Below are 16,043 nucleotides of genomic sequence, written 5' to 3'. Positions count from 1 at the left end.
AGACATGAAATGAATATTTATTCTCTAAAAATTTTAAGAATCAATTATAATTGCTCTGACGCTTGTACTACACTGCGAACAAATAAAAACCATGGGGGGATAGGTAGAATTTGAGATTGAAGTCGTCTAGTCATCTGGAGATGGTTTTCTGGAACCCAGGAAGAATACTTTTTGAATTCATCCTGTTTGAAATCCTTATTGCAAACGTATCCTTCTAAATCTTGATATCCAAAAATTGATCTTCTCATTTTTACCACAAAAATTAGGTCAGCAGATTTTGTTGGAAGAATGACAATTTTACTTGAATTTGAATATTTTGTTCCATTTTTGAATCCCTCCAAGACGTCATCCTCTGACAAAGCCGTTCCGAAATTCACACGAAATCCGAAACCTGGCTTTAAATTTTGTCTTGTGATAAAAGAGTCTATCAAATTCCAAGCGTCTATTGTTGTAAAATCCGTCGTGTAAAACCGAATTTTGTCTAAATGCAACACAGAATCCATTGGAATTTCTTGGCGTCCATAGAAGAAAATTTGGTCCGCGTTTTTCCAATTTTTCGTTTTTACCAAATCAGCCAATAACTCTTCTGATAAACTGTAATAAAATGAATAGTGTCTGGCATTGAAGGTTTAAAAATTCGCAAAAAATCCTGATCCGATACTCCGTTCAATTTAAAATACACTGATTTTGCTTTGATTTGATATTTCAAAAATTGAATTTTTGACAAAAAATTCCAAACTGCAGAATCCGAAAAATCGAGTAACAGGCTTTGTACACTTGTTCTTTTTGACTTGAAAATGTTGAAAAAATGGTCAAAAATGTTTTCAAAAATCTTGACGGAGCCGAAGTAACCCTTGGCATGAAGCACAGACTTTTTGGAAGTCGTGGTGTAAATTTCAACGTTTTTCAGAAAAATCGGGCATTGATCAATTAGGTTTTTGTCAGATTTTGAGCAGGTTTGTAGGCGGAATCTGGAAGAAAAGTTAGAATTTCAGAATTCAGAGATTTCAGAATTTCAGAACACCATAATTTCAAAATCTGAATTTCGAAATCGGAGAATCTCAGAATTCCAGAGTTTCAGAATAACAGGTTCTTCGAATTTCAGAATATCAGAGCTTCGCAAACAGAACTTCAAAATTTCTGAGCTTCAAAATCACAGAGTCTCAAAAAATCAAATTTCAGATATTCGAAATTCAAAAATCAGAATTTCAGACAATTTCAGTGTCTCAGGACCTCAGGACCTCTGAATCTAAGAATCTCAAAATCTCAGAATCTCAGAATCTCAGAATCTCAGAATCTCAGAATCTCAATCTCACCTCGATTTGAAATCCAGAAACTGAATGATTTCCTCTTTGACTTCGATTGGTATTCTCTGCCATGTTGGCTTCATAGTTTGAGAATATTTTTTTTCAGAAAAAAAAGAATTCGCAAATGAGATTCCAACACCAACAATCGCTATTTATACAGAGGAAAAGGTGACGAATTTCAATGACATGCAAAAACAGAGCATTGACAAAAATAGGTTTTTACAGAAAAATTATTTCCATTTCCTATCGTTTTTTGTTTATATTGGCTTAAAACAACAAACAAATATAAAAATGCATAAGTCATAAAACAACAGAAAACAGGTCGTAAAAGGCACGAAAAATACAAAAAATTGTATACCATAATGTTTTTTTAATTGTGATGAGGGTTAGCATCAAAAATCAGGGGGTTTTAGATTTGTCGACCAAAATTTGGGTCCAAATTGTATGCTTTGAAATTTTCAGATTCTCAGATTCGTAGTTGAAAACATTTATTTTCAAAGCCTAATAATCCACTTTTCATACAATTAATTTTTTTTTCGATTCCAACTTTTGGAAAAATGAAACTGAAAGTTTCTAATAATTAAGATTGCGAAATCTCTGTTTCTCTAGACACTCTTTTTCTAAATTTCGTAACATTTTGAACATATCGGAACGAAAAACCAGAATCGGCGATTTCGACATAATGAAAAATGTTCTTTTCTCATTTATTTTCTGTTTCTAAGCTCGTTTTTTGGGTTCATTTATGAAAAAAATCCAATTTCAAATTTTTTTTCGTTTCAGAGGAATTTTTTAAGTTTTTGAAATCACATTTTAAAGATATTCAAGTTTGAGAACATTTTTTAAATGTTCCAAAAAATCGAAATTTTTGAAATAGATTTTCTATTAATGTCAAACTAGGTTTATATTTTTCAAAACTCTCTGGAATAACCCAATTTCAATTTTTCAGACAAAATGGGAAAATTGGAACCTACTTGGCAAGGAATCCCGTTTGAAATCAAAGAGGTTGTTTTGAAATATTTGGAGTACAAATCGAGGTAAATATCCTATAATTTTTTTTTTTGATTTTTGATGTGAAATTCTGAAAATTCTCGCAGTTCTGAAATTTCGAAATTTTATGATTTTGAAATTCTGAAATACTCTGATTTTGAAATTCTGAGATTCTGAAATTCTGAGATTCTGATTCTAGAAATCTGGATTCTGAATCCGGATTAAAAATCTGAAATTGTGAAATTCCCTGATTCTGAGATTGAAGTTTTGAGATTCTGAAAAATTGATTATTATATTATAAAAATCGGGATTTGTTAAGTCAAGAACTTTCTAGATTTCGTCTCCGAGTTTGCTCCAAATCCGACAAAAATCTGATCGACAACTCTCCAGTATTTCTAAAACAAGTTGAACTTTATGAAAATCCTCTAGTGCTCCGTATAAATAATAATCTGGAAATGCAAGAAAATGTGATTGCTCATTTTTTGGAAATCTTCAAAAACAAGTATTCCAAAGTTAAATCTCTGATTCTCGATTCCAAACAACTGGCAAAACTTTCCCTGGAATCTGAAAATACGTTGAAAACCCGAGAAGTTTATTTCAAAACTTTTGGAATGTCTCAACAAAATTTTGTTCGATTATTTCAAAAAATTGATTTGAAGTCGATAAAATCCATTTCCTTTCGAAGAAATCTGTCAGAAGACTTAATTGACCAATTAGCGAGAACTGACGCCTGGAAAAATTCTCTTCAAATTTTCTGCTATGGACGGCAAGATATTCCAATGGACCACGTGCTCGGCAGGAATCACTTCAGAGCACAAGTCATAAATTTGGAGCCTGTTGGAATTTGGAGTTGATAAAATCGATAATTATTCGAGAAAATTTGGAATCTGGATTTGGATTTAGGATTAATTATTTGAATGGAATTTCTCAAAACGATATAGTTGCGGAGTTCAAGGAAAAACCTGAAAAGGTTCGAAATGAGCAGTGGCAGTGAGTTTTTCATTCTAATTTCTCTTTAATATTTTGCCGGACAATTTTGTACCAGACCGAGGCAAATCGAGCATCTTTGACTTTGAAGTCCTGAAAAAATGTTTCAAGATCTTTCGATTTGTCTGAAAATTTCAGAGTATACTAAACAGAACCAGATCTTCATTTTTTCACAATTTTTTTTCACAAAGTCAACCTTGCGAGATAAGTCCCAAAGCAATTCGGTGCTAATATTGGGCCTTGCTTAGGGAAAATCTTAAAAGTCTAATTTGAAAAAAATTGATCATTTTGAGCTTTGAGAAATTTTTCAGATCGAAGTGCTGATTTTCAAGTTCAAGTTTTCAAGACCCTAATGACTATAAATGGAAGTTATGAAGTTTCCTGGTAACTTCTAAAAATTTCCAAAACCTGAGAATTCTAAAAGTTCGAGTTCTTAAAAGTTTGAATAGTTTTTTGAATAGAATTTTTTTCACCTTATGAAATTTGTATAAGAAAGTTGTGAACTATGAAAATGAAGCCCTAATTTTGTTTAGTATACTCTGAAATGTTCAGACAAATTGGAATGTTCTGAACTCCTTTTTTGGGAATTGAAAGTTTCGGAGTTCAAACCCTTCAATTATTTGCTTCCAGATTTTCCACCGAGCACTCTTGCAGTTATATTTTCCCGGTCAACACTAAAAATCGAATTTTCGTCTTAAGAATGAGAAGATCCGGATTCAATGGATACGATATTGAAGGATACGTCTGTACGGAAAATTATACAGACGACGAATTCGGAAAATATGGATCCTGGATTCCGAAGAATCATGAAATTGTGAATCACAGAATTCGAAGAGGAAACTTTAATATTGTCAATTTAGCGAACTACCTATAGCACATTTGTAGTTTCATTCTTTTTTATAAATATAAATTTATAACTTCAAAATGTATATACTCATTTTCTCTTTTTGTAAGTAAAAACATTCCAAAGTTCCAAAGTATGAGTCAACTTTCCCTATCAAAATTTCCACTTCCTCCTTTCTAACGACGATTCTCCAGAGAAGTAGTCAACAACAAACCAAAAATGCAAATTCTCAATTTCTCCCGGAAGTAAAATTAAACACCAATGTTCAAGGTAACTGCTGTCAACAACACCGGAAATCAAAAAACCAGAATTACTCATTTATTTTTGAAAAATAGTCACAAAATCTTGGAAAACCCTGTAGAGAACAAAAAAACGCGCAAGTAAAAAAAGTGTGTGAGATCAGAAATAAATTATTCCTTTCCAAAGTCTTCCTCGATATGATCAACACGACAAATGACGCCTTTGGCGACTTCTGAATTCAATTGAACTACCAGAATTAGATCGGCATTTCGAGTCTTCCAACGTTGAGTGTGTTTGATGAAAGGAGATCTGGAATAGGTTGAAATTTAGATTAGAGAGATTAGGCTCAAGCTTAAAATGTCAATTATAGACCCTAACAAGTGAGAGCATGCAAGTTGAGCTTTCTTAGGCTTAGGCTTAAGGACCTTAGGCTTTGGGTAAAGGATCTTAAGTTTAGAGATGAGGCTCAGGCGTAGCCTGGGTCATTTGGGCTTTGAGGTTAAGGATCATTGGCTTAGGCTTAAGGACCTTAGGATTAGGCTTGAGAGCCTTAATATTAGGCTTCAAGTCCTCAGGCTTAGAGATAAGGGCCTTCGACTTAAGTGAGGACATTTGGCTTAGGCTTAACCGGTCAACTTCGCTAAAGAATAGTTGCTCACCTTTTTCCACCAATTGGCTCATCTCTCAATGGAACTTGGAAGCATTTCAACACCTCCTCCACATCCCATGGCTTATTCACGGTGAGCTGGAAATGAGAGCCACGTGGCAAGTTGCGAGATTGGTAGCTCTGAAAACTGATCAATTAGAGTTGAAAAATCAATTAAACCGTTTACCTGAACAACTTTCCAGATTTCTGGGCCAGTGAAACTTGAGCTGGCATATTGTAGCTTTTCGGCTGTCAAGAAAAAATCCATCACTGTTTTCTGTTGAAGCTCCAAATTGATTTCCTTGAGCAACCACCAGTGTTCCGACTTTGCCAACATGTTGATAGTTCCGGAAGTGAAATTTGATTTGACCAAATCCAAAGATCTTAGGTATTTCGAATCGAACAGGTTGAGAATCTTCAAGAAGTGGTCACCAGCATCGCTAGTGGATGGCTTCTGAACTTTTCCTTTCGGTTGCAATAGTTTGAAATTGTTGTTCCATTGAATTTTTCGCGCGCGAATCTTGCAAACCGATCCTCGCTTCTCCATCTCGGCCTCCAAATCCTGAAGGAACTTCGGAACACATGGCTTGTTTTCATCGAAGCAGTCGAACCAAAAGCTCTGTGCCACTGATCGCTTATTCTTGAAAAGTGCCAAAAAATCGTCGACGCCATGCAAATTGACACATTTCCATTTGTCGGTGAATACGGAGAAGACGACCTGCTCGTCGAGTTGTTTGGTTTGAGGATTGTAGATCCGATCGGTTTTCATCGTGATGTAAGACATAATCAGTGGGGTGGAATCAATGAGATCCCGGTTGAGAGAGGAGCTTTTACGCATACAGCACCTATAAAAAATAAAGAATTAGAAAATGAATAAAGTTCAACATTTTGAGGTTCTTAGATTCTGAGATTCCGAGATTCTCAAATTCGGATTTTCGGAGATCCTGAAATTTGGAGAATCTGAGATTCTGAGATTCTCAAATTCTGAGATTCTAAGAATCTGAGATTTTAAGATTCTGAGATTCTGAGATTCTAAGAATTCTCTGAGATTCTAAGAATCTCAGATTTTGAGATTCTGAGATTCTGAGATTCTGAGATTCTGAGATTCTGAGATTCTGAGATTCTGAGATTCTGAAATTTTGAAATTCTGAGATTCTGAGATTCTGAGATTCTGAGATTCCGAGATTCTCAAATTCGGAGTTTATGAGATCCTGAAATTCAGAGAATCTGAGATTTTTAGTTTCTGAGATTCTGAGATTCTAAGAATCTGAGATTTTTAGTCTCTGAGATTCTGAGATTCTAAGAATTTCAGATTTTGAGATTCTGAGATTCTGAGATTCTGAGATTCTGAGATTCTGAGATTCTGAGATTCTGAGATTCTGAGATTCTGAGATTCCGAGATTCTCAAATTCGGAGTTTTTGAGATCCTGAAATTCAGAGAATCTGAGATTTTTAGTTTCTGAGATTCTGAGATTCTAAGAATCTGAGATTTTTAGTCTCTGAGATTCTGAGATTCTAAGAATTTCAGATTTTGAGATTCTGAGATTCTGAGATTCTGAGATTCTGAGATTCTGAGATTCTGAGATTCTGAGATTCTGAGATTCTGAGATTCTGAAATTCTGAGAATCTTAGCTTTTCAGATGCTAAGATCCTGACATTATTAGATTTTCAAATTTTCAGATTATCAGATTTTGAGATTTTTTTGGGTTCTAAAAAGTGAAACTTTGAAATTTCTAATTTTTTTTGGAAAATTTTGAATTTCTCAATGGAAAAATTGGGAAATAGATGCTCTCAAAAATTCAGAATTTCAGAATTTCAGAATCTGAAAGTCAAAGATTTCTAGAGAAGAAAAGTAAAATTCTCAGCGACTTTAATTTTTCCAGAAACTTCTAGAATCAAAAGATTTCTCAACAGCCTCGAGGCTCTCTTTATCTCAAAACAAAAATCAATCTGTTTTTAAAAAACTAGTGAATGTGTCACCCTCAAAAAATCTGAAAATCCTAATGCACAGGGGAACAAAGTACACCTGTGCGTTGCAATTTTTCCACTTCCTTGTTGCCCAAAAATAATCCACTTGTCAAAAAAAAGAGGAAGTGAAAATTTTCAAATTTTTGGTTTTTGATTTTTCTTTGCTAACCTGGATTTGTAGTCCAATTGCTTGACAACATTCTGCTGGAATGCTGGCGGAAGTTTCGTCCAGAATTTGAACTTTTTCAGATGGCAAGGTGAGGATTCTATAGATGACGTGGATATTGTTGAAGACGTGGTAAATGTGGATTCTGGAATTTCCAATTCAGCTTCTCCAGAATTTTCTATGCCTTACCATTTGAAGAGCTCCCACTGGACAATGAGAAAACTGATTCATCATGGTCGGAGCTCACATAATCGGTGCTCCCGGAAACGAGAAAGGATTCCATCTGGCTGAAAAGTTCTTGACTATAGATTATATTGTTTTTCGGAAATATAAAAAAAAATAAAATGAGGAAGGGAAGGAAATCTCAAGAGGGGGGGGGGGGCAGGTGAGAATAATAAGGGAGTTCTTACAAAGTGACGAAGGTGATTTCGAAAGTAGGGGATGGGAAAACAAGAGGAAGAAATTTTTCAGGCTGTTTTGATGGTCTTAGGCTACAATCCGGAATTCTAGGAACCAGGAAGAAGAAGATGATGATGGGAAAAAAGAGATTAGCAGGGAAAAAATGAAGCAACGCAGCTTGAAAAACGTACTGGATGATTAAAAAAGGGGGTGTCTGGAAGAATCTTCTCATTTTTGTTGTTGTAAAAATAGCACTATGATAAATACCGTAAAATCTGTACTAGACAGGCCCCACAAGTTAGAGCTCAATTATCTCAATTCCTAGGCAAGATATCAAAAATGTGTCAACTGAAAAATTATGATAAGTAATTCATCAGTTGAAAACTTTTTTCTTTCTTTTACAGGAGCCGAGAAAATTGAGCTCAATTCCTCGCAACCGCATAGCTCAGACGGCTTTAGGCTGAAGGACTTTAAGTTTACCCGCAAGGATCTTAGGCTTAGGCTCATGGACCTTAGGATTCAACATAAAAACCTTAGGCGTATGCTTAAGGATCTCAAGATTATGCTCAAAGACCTTAGACTTAGGCTTAAGGACCTCAATCTTATGCTCAAGGATAGGCTCAACGAATCAACTGGGGACCGGACTACAAAAGAAAAAAAAACAGCTGACTGAAAAAGTTGCTCTCCTTTTCTCACCAAATCAATTACAGTTTTAGCATATTTTATCAGTTTGTCAATTTTTCAAATAATTCACAAAAACGAAAATTCGCTCAAAGTTGGGAATGTTAGTGTTGTGAATTTAATCTTCATTTTTCTTATCAGCAAAAAATTAAAAATTATAGAAAACGTCTCTTAGAAAACTTCTAGAAAACTTTTTTGGAACCTAGGAAATGCAGAAGCTCAAAACCTACTGGTTTTGGAATATGAAAATTAAAAAAAAATTCTGGAATCCGGCGTCATTTAGATTTTTTGTAGATTCAGAATCCCATAACTTGAAACCCAAGAGTGAAACGGAATCTATCCCAAACTAATCATTTTTACCGGCAAGCAAAACGGGACAAGAAATAAATAGGCTAGATAACCGGACCAAGGCTAATCAGAACCGCCCCAAGTCATATCTATAAGTAATGAGGAAGCCTTGAAGAAGAAGAAGAAGACGTGGATGAAAAATAAAGGAAGAAGGCACAAAAAACATACTATATAAGCGAGGAGGAAGCACATGCGACATCCCGCGTCCCCGCTCACCAGCACCCGACGGACACACGCTCAAAGGAGGAAAGGGAAAAATGTGGTTGAGGAGACACGGAAGTAGAATAACGGGCGCGAAGCGACGAGACGATCAGAGATGAGAGAGTTAGAGACTTAGAGACGAAAACGAGAAGAGAGTGAGAGACTGAGAACGGGCCACCCCGTCAGAAGGAATGTGTCATTACTAGTCTCAGCAATGTTGGAATACTTCCGGGTCTAGAGGGGGACATCCATATTGATAATATCTTGATTAATGATCGGCTAGATATCATTTATTGTTCCTGGTCCAGAGGGAGGGGTTAGATCAAAAAATTTGTTTGTATTGTTCTCTAAATCACAAGGAAAGGAGAAAATGGCAAATGGCGCCCCCCAGGCAAAAGATGATCGCTATGATGGGCGAGAGTAGAAGAGGAAAACAGGTTATAATGTGAGGTTTAGGAATCAAATCCTAGAATTTAAAAGTTCTTCACGGAGTGGAATTCGTAGGACTACCGTGGTTCACGCTGACCGATTTCGAATTCAAGCCGCACGACAGCCACGCGCTGTGCGAACACCGGTTTGCTGCTCACAGTCCCGACGAAAAAAAAAACTTCGAAAAATTTCCTGCCCCCCCCCCCCCTTTTTTAAGTTGGTGAAACTTTTTTTAAATTCGAAATACTAGTGTCAGAAGGTCCCCAAGCCCGGCCCAAATTTGTCTTGGTTTCTGAATTTTCTGAGACCGACTTTTTGAAAATTTTCGAAATTTCAGAATCTTTTAAAATCAGAAAAAAAGTCGCAAACCCGAAAATAAAGATGTTCGAAAATGACACGGCAATTCGCTTCTCGCTTTCACAAAAAATTTCGGCGCCGCTAGACTTCCGGGTTCTATTAGGAGAATGATTTGAAAGTGCAAACAAGACTTTATTGGAAAGTGAACAATGAACTAAAAGGGTTTTATGTTGAAAATTAAGCGAGACAGAGATATGAACATTAGAGAAATATTGATTTTTCTCTGAAACTTCGACAATGCTTTGAAATCTGAAATCAACTGTCAGGGTTGACCCAATTCGCCTAAAATGAGAAAAACTGGCTCAAAGTTAAGTGCAACCGATTTTTTCAAAAAAATTTTGCAAATTAAAAAATGTAAATTTGACTAGGGAATGGCCAAAACATTGTTCATTTTCCTCATATTTGCCACATCCGTTGGAGGCCCGGACAGGAATTTTTTTTGGGCAAAATTTCTCAAAAAAAAATTTTTTTTTGATAAATTTTTTAAATGTTTTCTACAAAAACAAACTAGTTTTTGAGAGAAAAAAAAATATTTTGCTAAAAAAAATGCAATTTTCAGTACGATCCCACCCCCGGAAATCAGCAAAAAATTATTTTTTAAACATTTGTTTAACCATTGAAAATTCAATATTTACAATACAGTTTGAAATTAGATGCTAAACACAACGTTTTTCCGAAAAAAAAAACAAGCCATTTTTCCTAAATTTCGATGCTGTCCGGGCCTTCCGGGCGTTCCGGGCCGTGCCGGGCCAGGCCGGGCCTTGATCAAATTTTTGAAGACCCGGCCCGTTGCAGGTATGATTTTCCTCATATTGTGAAATTACATTTTTGAAATTTTTTCAAATAGTATTCTGTTTTTTTTTGTTTCAAACAGATTCAGAAAAATAATGTTATAAAAAAAGATTGTGACACAAAATTTTACATAATTTTAGAAATTTCCATATTTGAGTACAATCAAAGGTTAGAACGGTAAACATCAATTTTTAGGAGCGAATTTTGAATTCGAAAAATGGATTTTCGAGGTTCGAAAAAAAAATTGAAAACTGAAAAAAAAAATAATTTTTGGTCTTCCTAGAAAAACTTTAATTCAAACTGCAATTTCGAAACTTCATATTTCACATTAAGCTATTTTTAAACTTTTTCAAGTTTCATACATCATTTCTAGTGCAATTTACGCTCTATTTCAGTTCGTAGCTTGTTTGTCTCTGAACTTAATTGTTCAACCTTTTTTAACTTCAAATTTTCGACACTGACACTTTAATTTCGAAATGTATCATTTTTGAATTAAAAATAGTCTGACTGTGAAGTATAATTGTCACTCGGATAACTTGCATTTAAAAAACTTCATTAAATTAATTTGAATTTTTTAAAAATCAATTTTTAAAAAATTCTGAAGATTTTGAATTTTCGAGATCGGGGAAATTCATAAAAATTACAGCTTTTGAAAATTTTCAAAAAAAATCAAGTTTCAGAATCGTCCAGAACGTCTCCTCTCCTATTTCCGTATTTCGAATTGATAGAAATTTTCCATCCGTTTCCATTTTGAATCGTTGAGTCTGTCGCCCAACCACTCCAATATCGCTGAAAAAAAGAAGAGAAAAAAGAAAAAAACGTTGTTGACAAGGAAAAAATGTTCTCTCGAACTTTCGCTCTGTTTTCCTGCTCGCTCTGGAATAATCGGCTGGTTTTTTAGACGCACGTTGTGCATTTTGAATACGTCAACAAGTTTTGGATGGCGCTCGGAATGGAAATAAAATGAGGAACCAATTGGAAGGTCTCGGGATATGAATCTCTGGAAGAATGTATGATTTTTGGAGATTGTAAGGTATTTTCAATTTTCAGGTATTTTAGATTTACAAATTACAAGACTGGAAAACTGTGGAATCTTGTTGGAACTCTGAGATTTTAAACTTCTGAGATTCTTAAATTCTGAGGCTCTGAAATTCGGAAAATCTGGTGTTTCTGAAACTTCAGATTTTCAGATTCTCAGACTCTGAAATTCTGAAATTCTGAAATACTGACCCTACAATTTTGAGACTCTGAAATTCTGAGATTCTCAAATTGTAAGATTCTGAAATTCTGAGATTCTCAATTTCTGAGATTCTGAAATTCTTAAACCCTGAGTCTCTGAAATCTGGAAATCTGGGGATTCTGAAATTTCGAAACTTTCTGATTTTCAGATTTTCAGATTTTTAGATTCTTAGACTCTGAAATTCTGAAAATCTGAGATTTCCAAATTCTGAGATTCTCCATTTCTAAGATTCTCAACTATTGAGATTCTGAAATTCTGAAAAGAGATTTTGAAACTCGGGAATTCTGAGATCCTGACTCTAAAATTCTGAAACACTGAAATTCTGAGATTCTCAAATTGTAAGATTCTGAAATTCTGAGATTCTCCATTTCTGAGAATCTCAATTTCTGAGATTCTGAAATTCTTAAATCCTGAAACTCTGATATTATGGAAATCTGGGGATTCTGAAATTTCGAAACTTTCTGATTTTCAGATTTTTAGATTCTTAGACTCTGAAATTCTAAAAGTCTGAAAATCTGAGATTTTCAAATTCTTAGATTCTCCATTTCTGGGATTTCCAAATTCCGAGCTTCTCCATTTTTAAGATTCTCAATTTCTGAGATTCTGAAATTCTAAAAATTATGAGATTTTGAAATTTTAAAAAATTTTTAAAATTTTTAATTTTTGTATTTTCGGTTTTCCTAAATTCTTGATTTTTTTGAAGTGGGAATTCTCGATTTCTTGAATTCTCTGATTTCGGTTTCTCAAAGTTCTGAAATTCCAAAAATTTCGAAAAATAAAAAAAATCCCGATTTTCTATCACTAACCTGTATCATTTTCCAAATATTCACAACATCCAATTTCTCAAACAGTACCACCAAACATTCAAAATTCAAAAATGGATCCACCGATTTTGCCAATGCGTTTCCCAGACTTAATATTTTCACACTTCTCCAAATTTCTCCCAACCGTTCGAATTGCTCCACAGAAAAATTCATGTCATTATGAATCATTTGAAGAAAATTTTTATCAAAAAGTGATCAAAAAGTGAAAAAGTGAAGTCGATTTGCGCGAATTTTGAAATTTCCACCGATTTCCACAAAATTGTTTATCAGATTTGTCAGTTTACCAAACTGAGCCAAGGGACTCTGGATTTTGAGCTCATTAGTTTGAAGATGAGCAATTTTCAAAATTCGATAAATTTCGGAAGTCTCCAAAGAACTGACAAGGCGGAAGTTTGCTTCTGGAGTTTCTCGGATTTTTAAATTTATCCCATCAGAATGTGGAATTAGATATTCCAGGTTTTCCAGAAAAACTCGGCATTTGAAATTCAAACCATACTCTTTTTTGGAGCACAAAGAGAGGGAAAACCTGGGAAAATTTTTTTAATGAGATTTCTAAAAACTAGGTCACCTGGATTTCAAATTTAATTTCGCATTTACTGAAAGTCGTGAAGTTCTTGCCAGGTCGCCATTTCTGAAAGAAAAAAAGTTTATTATCGAGAATTTTGAAAAGCGGTGACGAATTTTTTCTGTTTGATCTAGATGACAAAAAAATTACCAAATCAAATAATAGAAACGAAAGAAACAAACTGAAACACGAGATTTTTTTTAGAATTTGAAATTTTGATGTTCGGTTTTTTGGGATTCTGAAAAACAGAAATCTGAAAAAATTATTTTTTAAAAATTCAAAAATTTGAATTTCCGACTTTCGGGAGTTTTTAAATTTTTAGAATTCTGAGTTTCTGGAATTTCTGAAAACCCTGGAACCCAAGAATTTTCGAACTTCCTGTATTTTCTGATTTTTCTGATTTTTCTGGAGAACTTCTGAAAAAATTCCTAAAAGTCAAAATTTTGAATTTTTAAAGTTAAAAAAAAACCGAGGTATTCAAAAACTGAGAAATGCAAAATATATAACAAAAATAACAAAAAAGATAAAAAACAAAACAAAAAATTCACATTCATTTCTTCAATTAAAACCAGAATCTCTAAACATTTCTGGATGTGAAAATTCAATTTTAATGATATTAAAAATCTTCGCCACCTCCATTCTCGGCCGATGCTCCCACAGATTCTTCTGTATCGAATTATTGATTTTCATCATTTTAGACAATCGGTTCGAATACTTTGGCATGTTCATCTCCTTCACATAATAATTGTGGAGATCGTTAGCCAATGATTTTTGAAATTGTTCTGTCAATTTCAGAATTTCTCCTTGACATCGTTTTCCAGCGTATTCGAACGATAATTGGGCCAACATAAATGTTATTTCCATGTCTGATGGTTCAAGTTCCAATAGAGCACCAATTATGTCAAAATGGTCCGATGAGTTTTGTCGGAGAAAGCTGGAATAGAGTTTTCATTTGGGTGGGAGCAGATGCGGGCTACCCGCTACCCCCCGGGGGAGGTTCCCACCCGAGGCCCCCGCGGCCTCCCGCGATTATATGGGTGTGAAAAAGTTTTAAAATTTGACTTCTTCAATGAGTAACTCAAACATGCTCTTCTGAACACAAACTCACTATGCAATCTCGCTCGACGGATAATCACTAAGCCAGGTGGAATCGAATTGTACCTTTGTGAGATCCAGTAAAACACCTCGTCTGGAGATTATTTGAGTTTTTGGTGCATATGGATGACTTCTTCTATAGGATGCTGTGGCACAGTGACGGTCTAGCGTTGCCCATATGTGCCAGATGGTTTCGAGGATTTTTAGCTGGAAAAGTATTTAGTTTTAATTTCTGAATAAAAAAAGAAATCGTACCTTCACCGTATCTTCTAACTTCTGAAACTCTTCAAAATGCATCAACCATGTGGCAACTGTTAGAAAATAATACTGCCAAGTGTCAGATACAACAGATTGATTGATCGTGCTCAATGACTCAAGCCCATCCAAATTCTTCTTCTCCGATTCCTTCAATCCCATGGATAACCTCTTCAGGGAACTGTCTCTGACATATACATTCTTAAAATCCTGCCCAAAAATTTCAGAAGCTTTTTGCACCAGAAATTTCACATCTATATAAGATTTTTGGTTTGGTTTTTCGGCGTCCCAGAATAATACCACTTCGGGACGTCCAACAAATTTTGGAAGGGAAGTTGGGACATTTCGGGAAAATAGAGAGTCCCGGTTGTATTGGAAATCTGAAAGTGTTGCAATGTTGATTTATCTCAATTTCCGTAATAGATATCAAAAAATTGTCCACTAACAAAATATTTTAGGTATTATGGTAAATATTTTATCAATCGAAAACTTTTTCGTTTCTTTCAGAGAAAACGAAATGAATTGGCTCAAAGTTAATAAGCTCAAAACTCACTAGAAGTTTCCATTCCAACATTAAAACAACGTTTCAAACGGCAAGGTTTGCAGAAATATCTGGAAAAAATACCAAAGTTTGCTCTATTGATAATTTGTCCTCACTTATAGTTTGTACAACATCCATTCCTACAATTCGACGTGCTCCATTTGGAAAAAGCAGTTCTTCTGGAAATATATTTATATAAATAAAAAACTATTAAAAAATTTGAGTAACTTAATTGAATTTCAGAATTCTCAATTTTTGAATATCTTCATTTTTTGATTTTCAAAATTCTTTAAAACTCACCGAAAAAATGCAGCACACGCTCTGCAACTAATCGCTCCAAAATGGTTCCCATGAGCTCCTTGAGCACCACAAACTTGGCAAATTTGAATTTGGATAACTTCCATTCTAGCAAAAATAAAGAGAATTCAAAGATCCGTTAAACCGAAGAAATGAATTAGCTCTTTACAAAAAAATCACCTGACACAAAAAGTTCAGAAAAAATTATGTTTCATTGATCAATTTGTGTATATACTTGTAGAAAAGGGAAATTTAGTCAGACATATGAAAGCCGAAAGACTAAATAGAATAATAAATGGTGTGAAAGAAAATTGGCTGGCACGGAAGAAATGATGTGTTTTTATCGCTGTGCGGGATTTTCGACTTTTTGATCTTGAATTTAATTCTTGAACATTTATTAAATCACAGAATAAAAATGATAGAAATCACATCGAATAAACAATTCGATACTTATCAGCCATTCTTTGTCCCAAATTCGAATTCGTTTTAATCATATCTCTTTCCCTAATCAATCCAATTCCCAGTTTTCTTCATTTTTACTCAAAATACAAGCTTGAATTAATGTTTGAGCAAAAACGTCTCTCTGTGCATGGGATCCTCCAATTTTGATAACGTCACTTCAAAGTGGATACATTCTCTGAACGGCTTTGCCATGTGCAAAATCGAGCATTCCGTCGTAAAGAGGAACACCAATCGTTTTTGAAATTTCAGCGTTGTCTTCGGAAAGCAAGCTGAAAAAATGAGAGAACTTTGAGTTTTCGGATTATCTGGATTCTCAAACTCTTGAATATTGAATGTCTGAATTTTCGGTTTCTTTTTTTCTAAATTTTGGTGAAATTGACTGATTTTTATGAATTTCGAACAAAAATTTGTC

The 16,043-nt window shown here is 34.5% G+C and overlaps 5 protein-coding genes across 5 annotated transcripts; 1 reads left to right on the top strand and 4 right to left on the bottom strand.

The window, feature by feature from the left end:
* Window positions 1-44: 44 nt before the first annotated feature.
* On the bottom strand, window positions 45-1,390 carry CBG17913 (the record flags this gene model as incomplete). The annotated part of the gene is made up of 2 exons (XM_002647676.1): window positions 45-594; window positions 1,317-1,390. 2 exons carry the CDS (start codon window positions 1,388-1,390, stop codon window positions 45-47), a joined length of 624 nt encoding a protein of 207 aa, XP_002647722.1.
* An 868-nt stretch (window positions 1,391-2,258) lies between these two features.
* CBG17912 lies at window positions 2,259-4,155 on the top strand (the record flags this gene model as incomplete). Its single annotated transcript, XM_045237087.1, has 4 exons — window positions 2,259-2,341; window positions 2,629-3,143; window positions 3,236-3,284; window positions 3,912-4,155. The coding sequence occupies 4 exons, from the start codon at window positions 2,259-2,261 to the stop codon at window positions 4,153-4,155; spliced, it is 891 nt and encodes a 296-aa protein (XP_045096336.1).
* Window positions 4,156-4,535: 380 nt separating this feature from the next.
* Window positions 4,536-7,428, bottom strand: CBG17911 (the record flags this gene model as incomplete). Its single annotated transcript, XM_045237086.1, has 5 exons — window positions 4,536-4,674; window positions 5,025-5,152; window positions 5,199-5,856; window positions 7,149-7,290; window positions 7,335-7,428. 5 exons carry the CDS (start codon window positions 7,426-7,428, stop codon window positions 4,536-4,538), a joined length of 1,161 nt encoding a protein of 386 aa, XP_045096335.1.
* Window positions 7,429-11,021: 3,593 nt separating this feature from the next.
* Window positions 11,022-13,045, bottom strand: CBG17909 (the record flags this gene model as incomplete). Its single annotated transcript, XM_002647673.1, has 5 exons — window positions 11,022-11,141; window positions 11,260-11,352; window positions 11,425-11,497; window positions 11,583-11,711; window positions 13,014-13,045. The coding sequence occupies 5 exons, from the start codon at window positions 13,043-13,045 to the stop codon at window positions 11,022-11,024; spliced, it is 447 nt and encodes a 148-aa protein (XP_002647719.1).
* A 494-nt stretch (window positions 13,046-13,539) lies between these two features.
* On the bottom strand, window positions 13,540-15,276 carry CBG17908 (the record flags this gene model as incomplete). Its single annotated transcript, XM_045237085.1, has 5 exons — window positions 13,540-13,915; window positions 14,090-14,283; window positions 14,332-14,711; window positions 14,885-14,943; window positions 15,173-15,276. The coding sequence occupies 5 exons, from the start codon at window positions 15,274-15,276 to the stop codon at window positions 13,540-13,542; spliced, it is 1,113 nt and encodes a 370-aa protein (XP_045096334.1).
* Window positions 15,277-16,043: the final 767 nt, after the last annotated feature.

Source organism: Caenorhabditis briggsae (genome assembly GCF_000004555.2).
Source record: "Caenorhabditis briggsae complete genome, chrV, whole genome shotgun sequence".
Taxonomy (NCBI): Eukaryota; Metazoa; Nematoda; class Chromadorea; order Rhabditida; family Rhabditidae; genus Caenorhabditis; species Caenorhabditis briggsae.
Note: the sequence above shows the minus strand (reverse complement) of the source record. Positions and strands in the feature narration are given on the sequence as shown.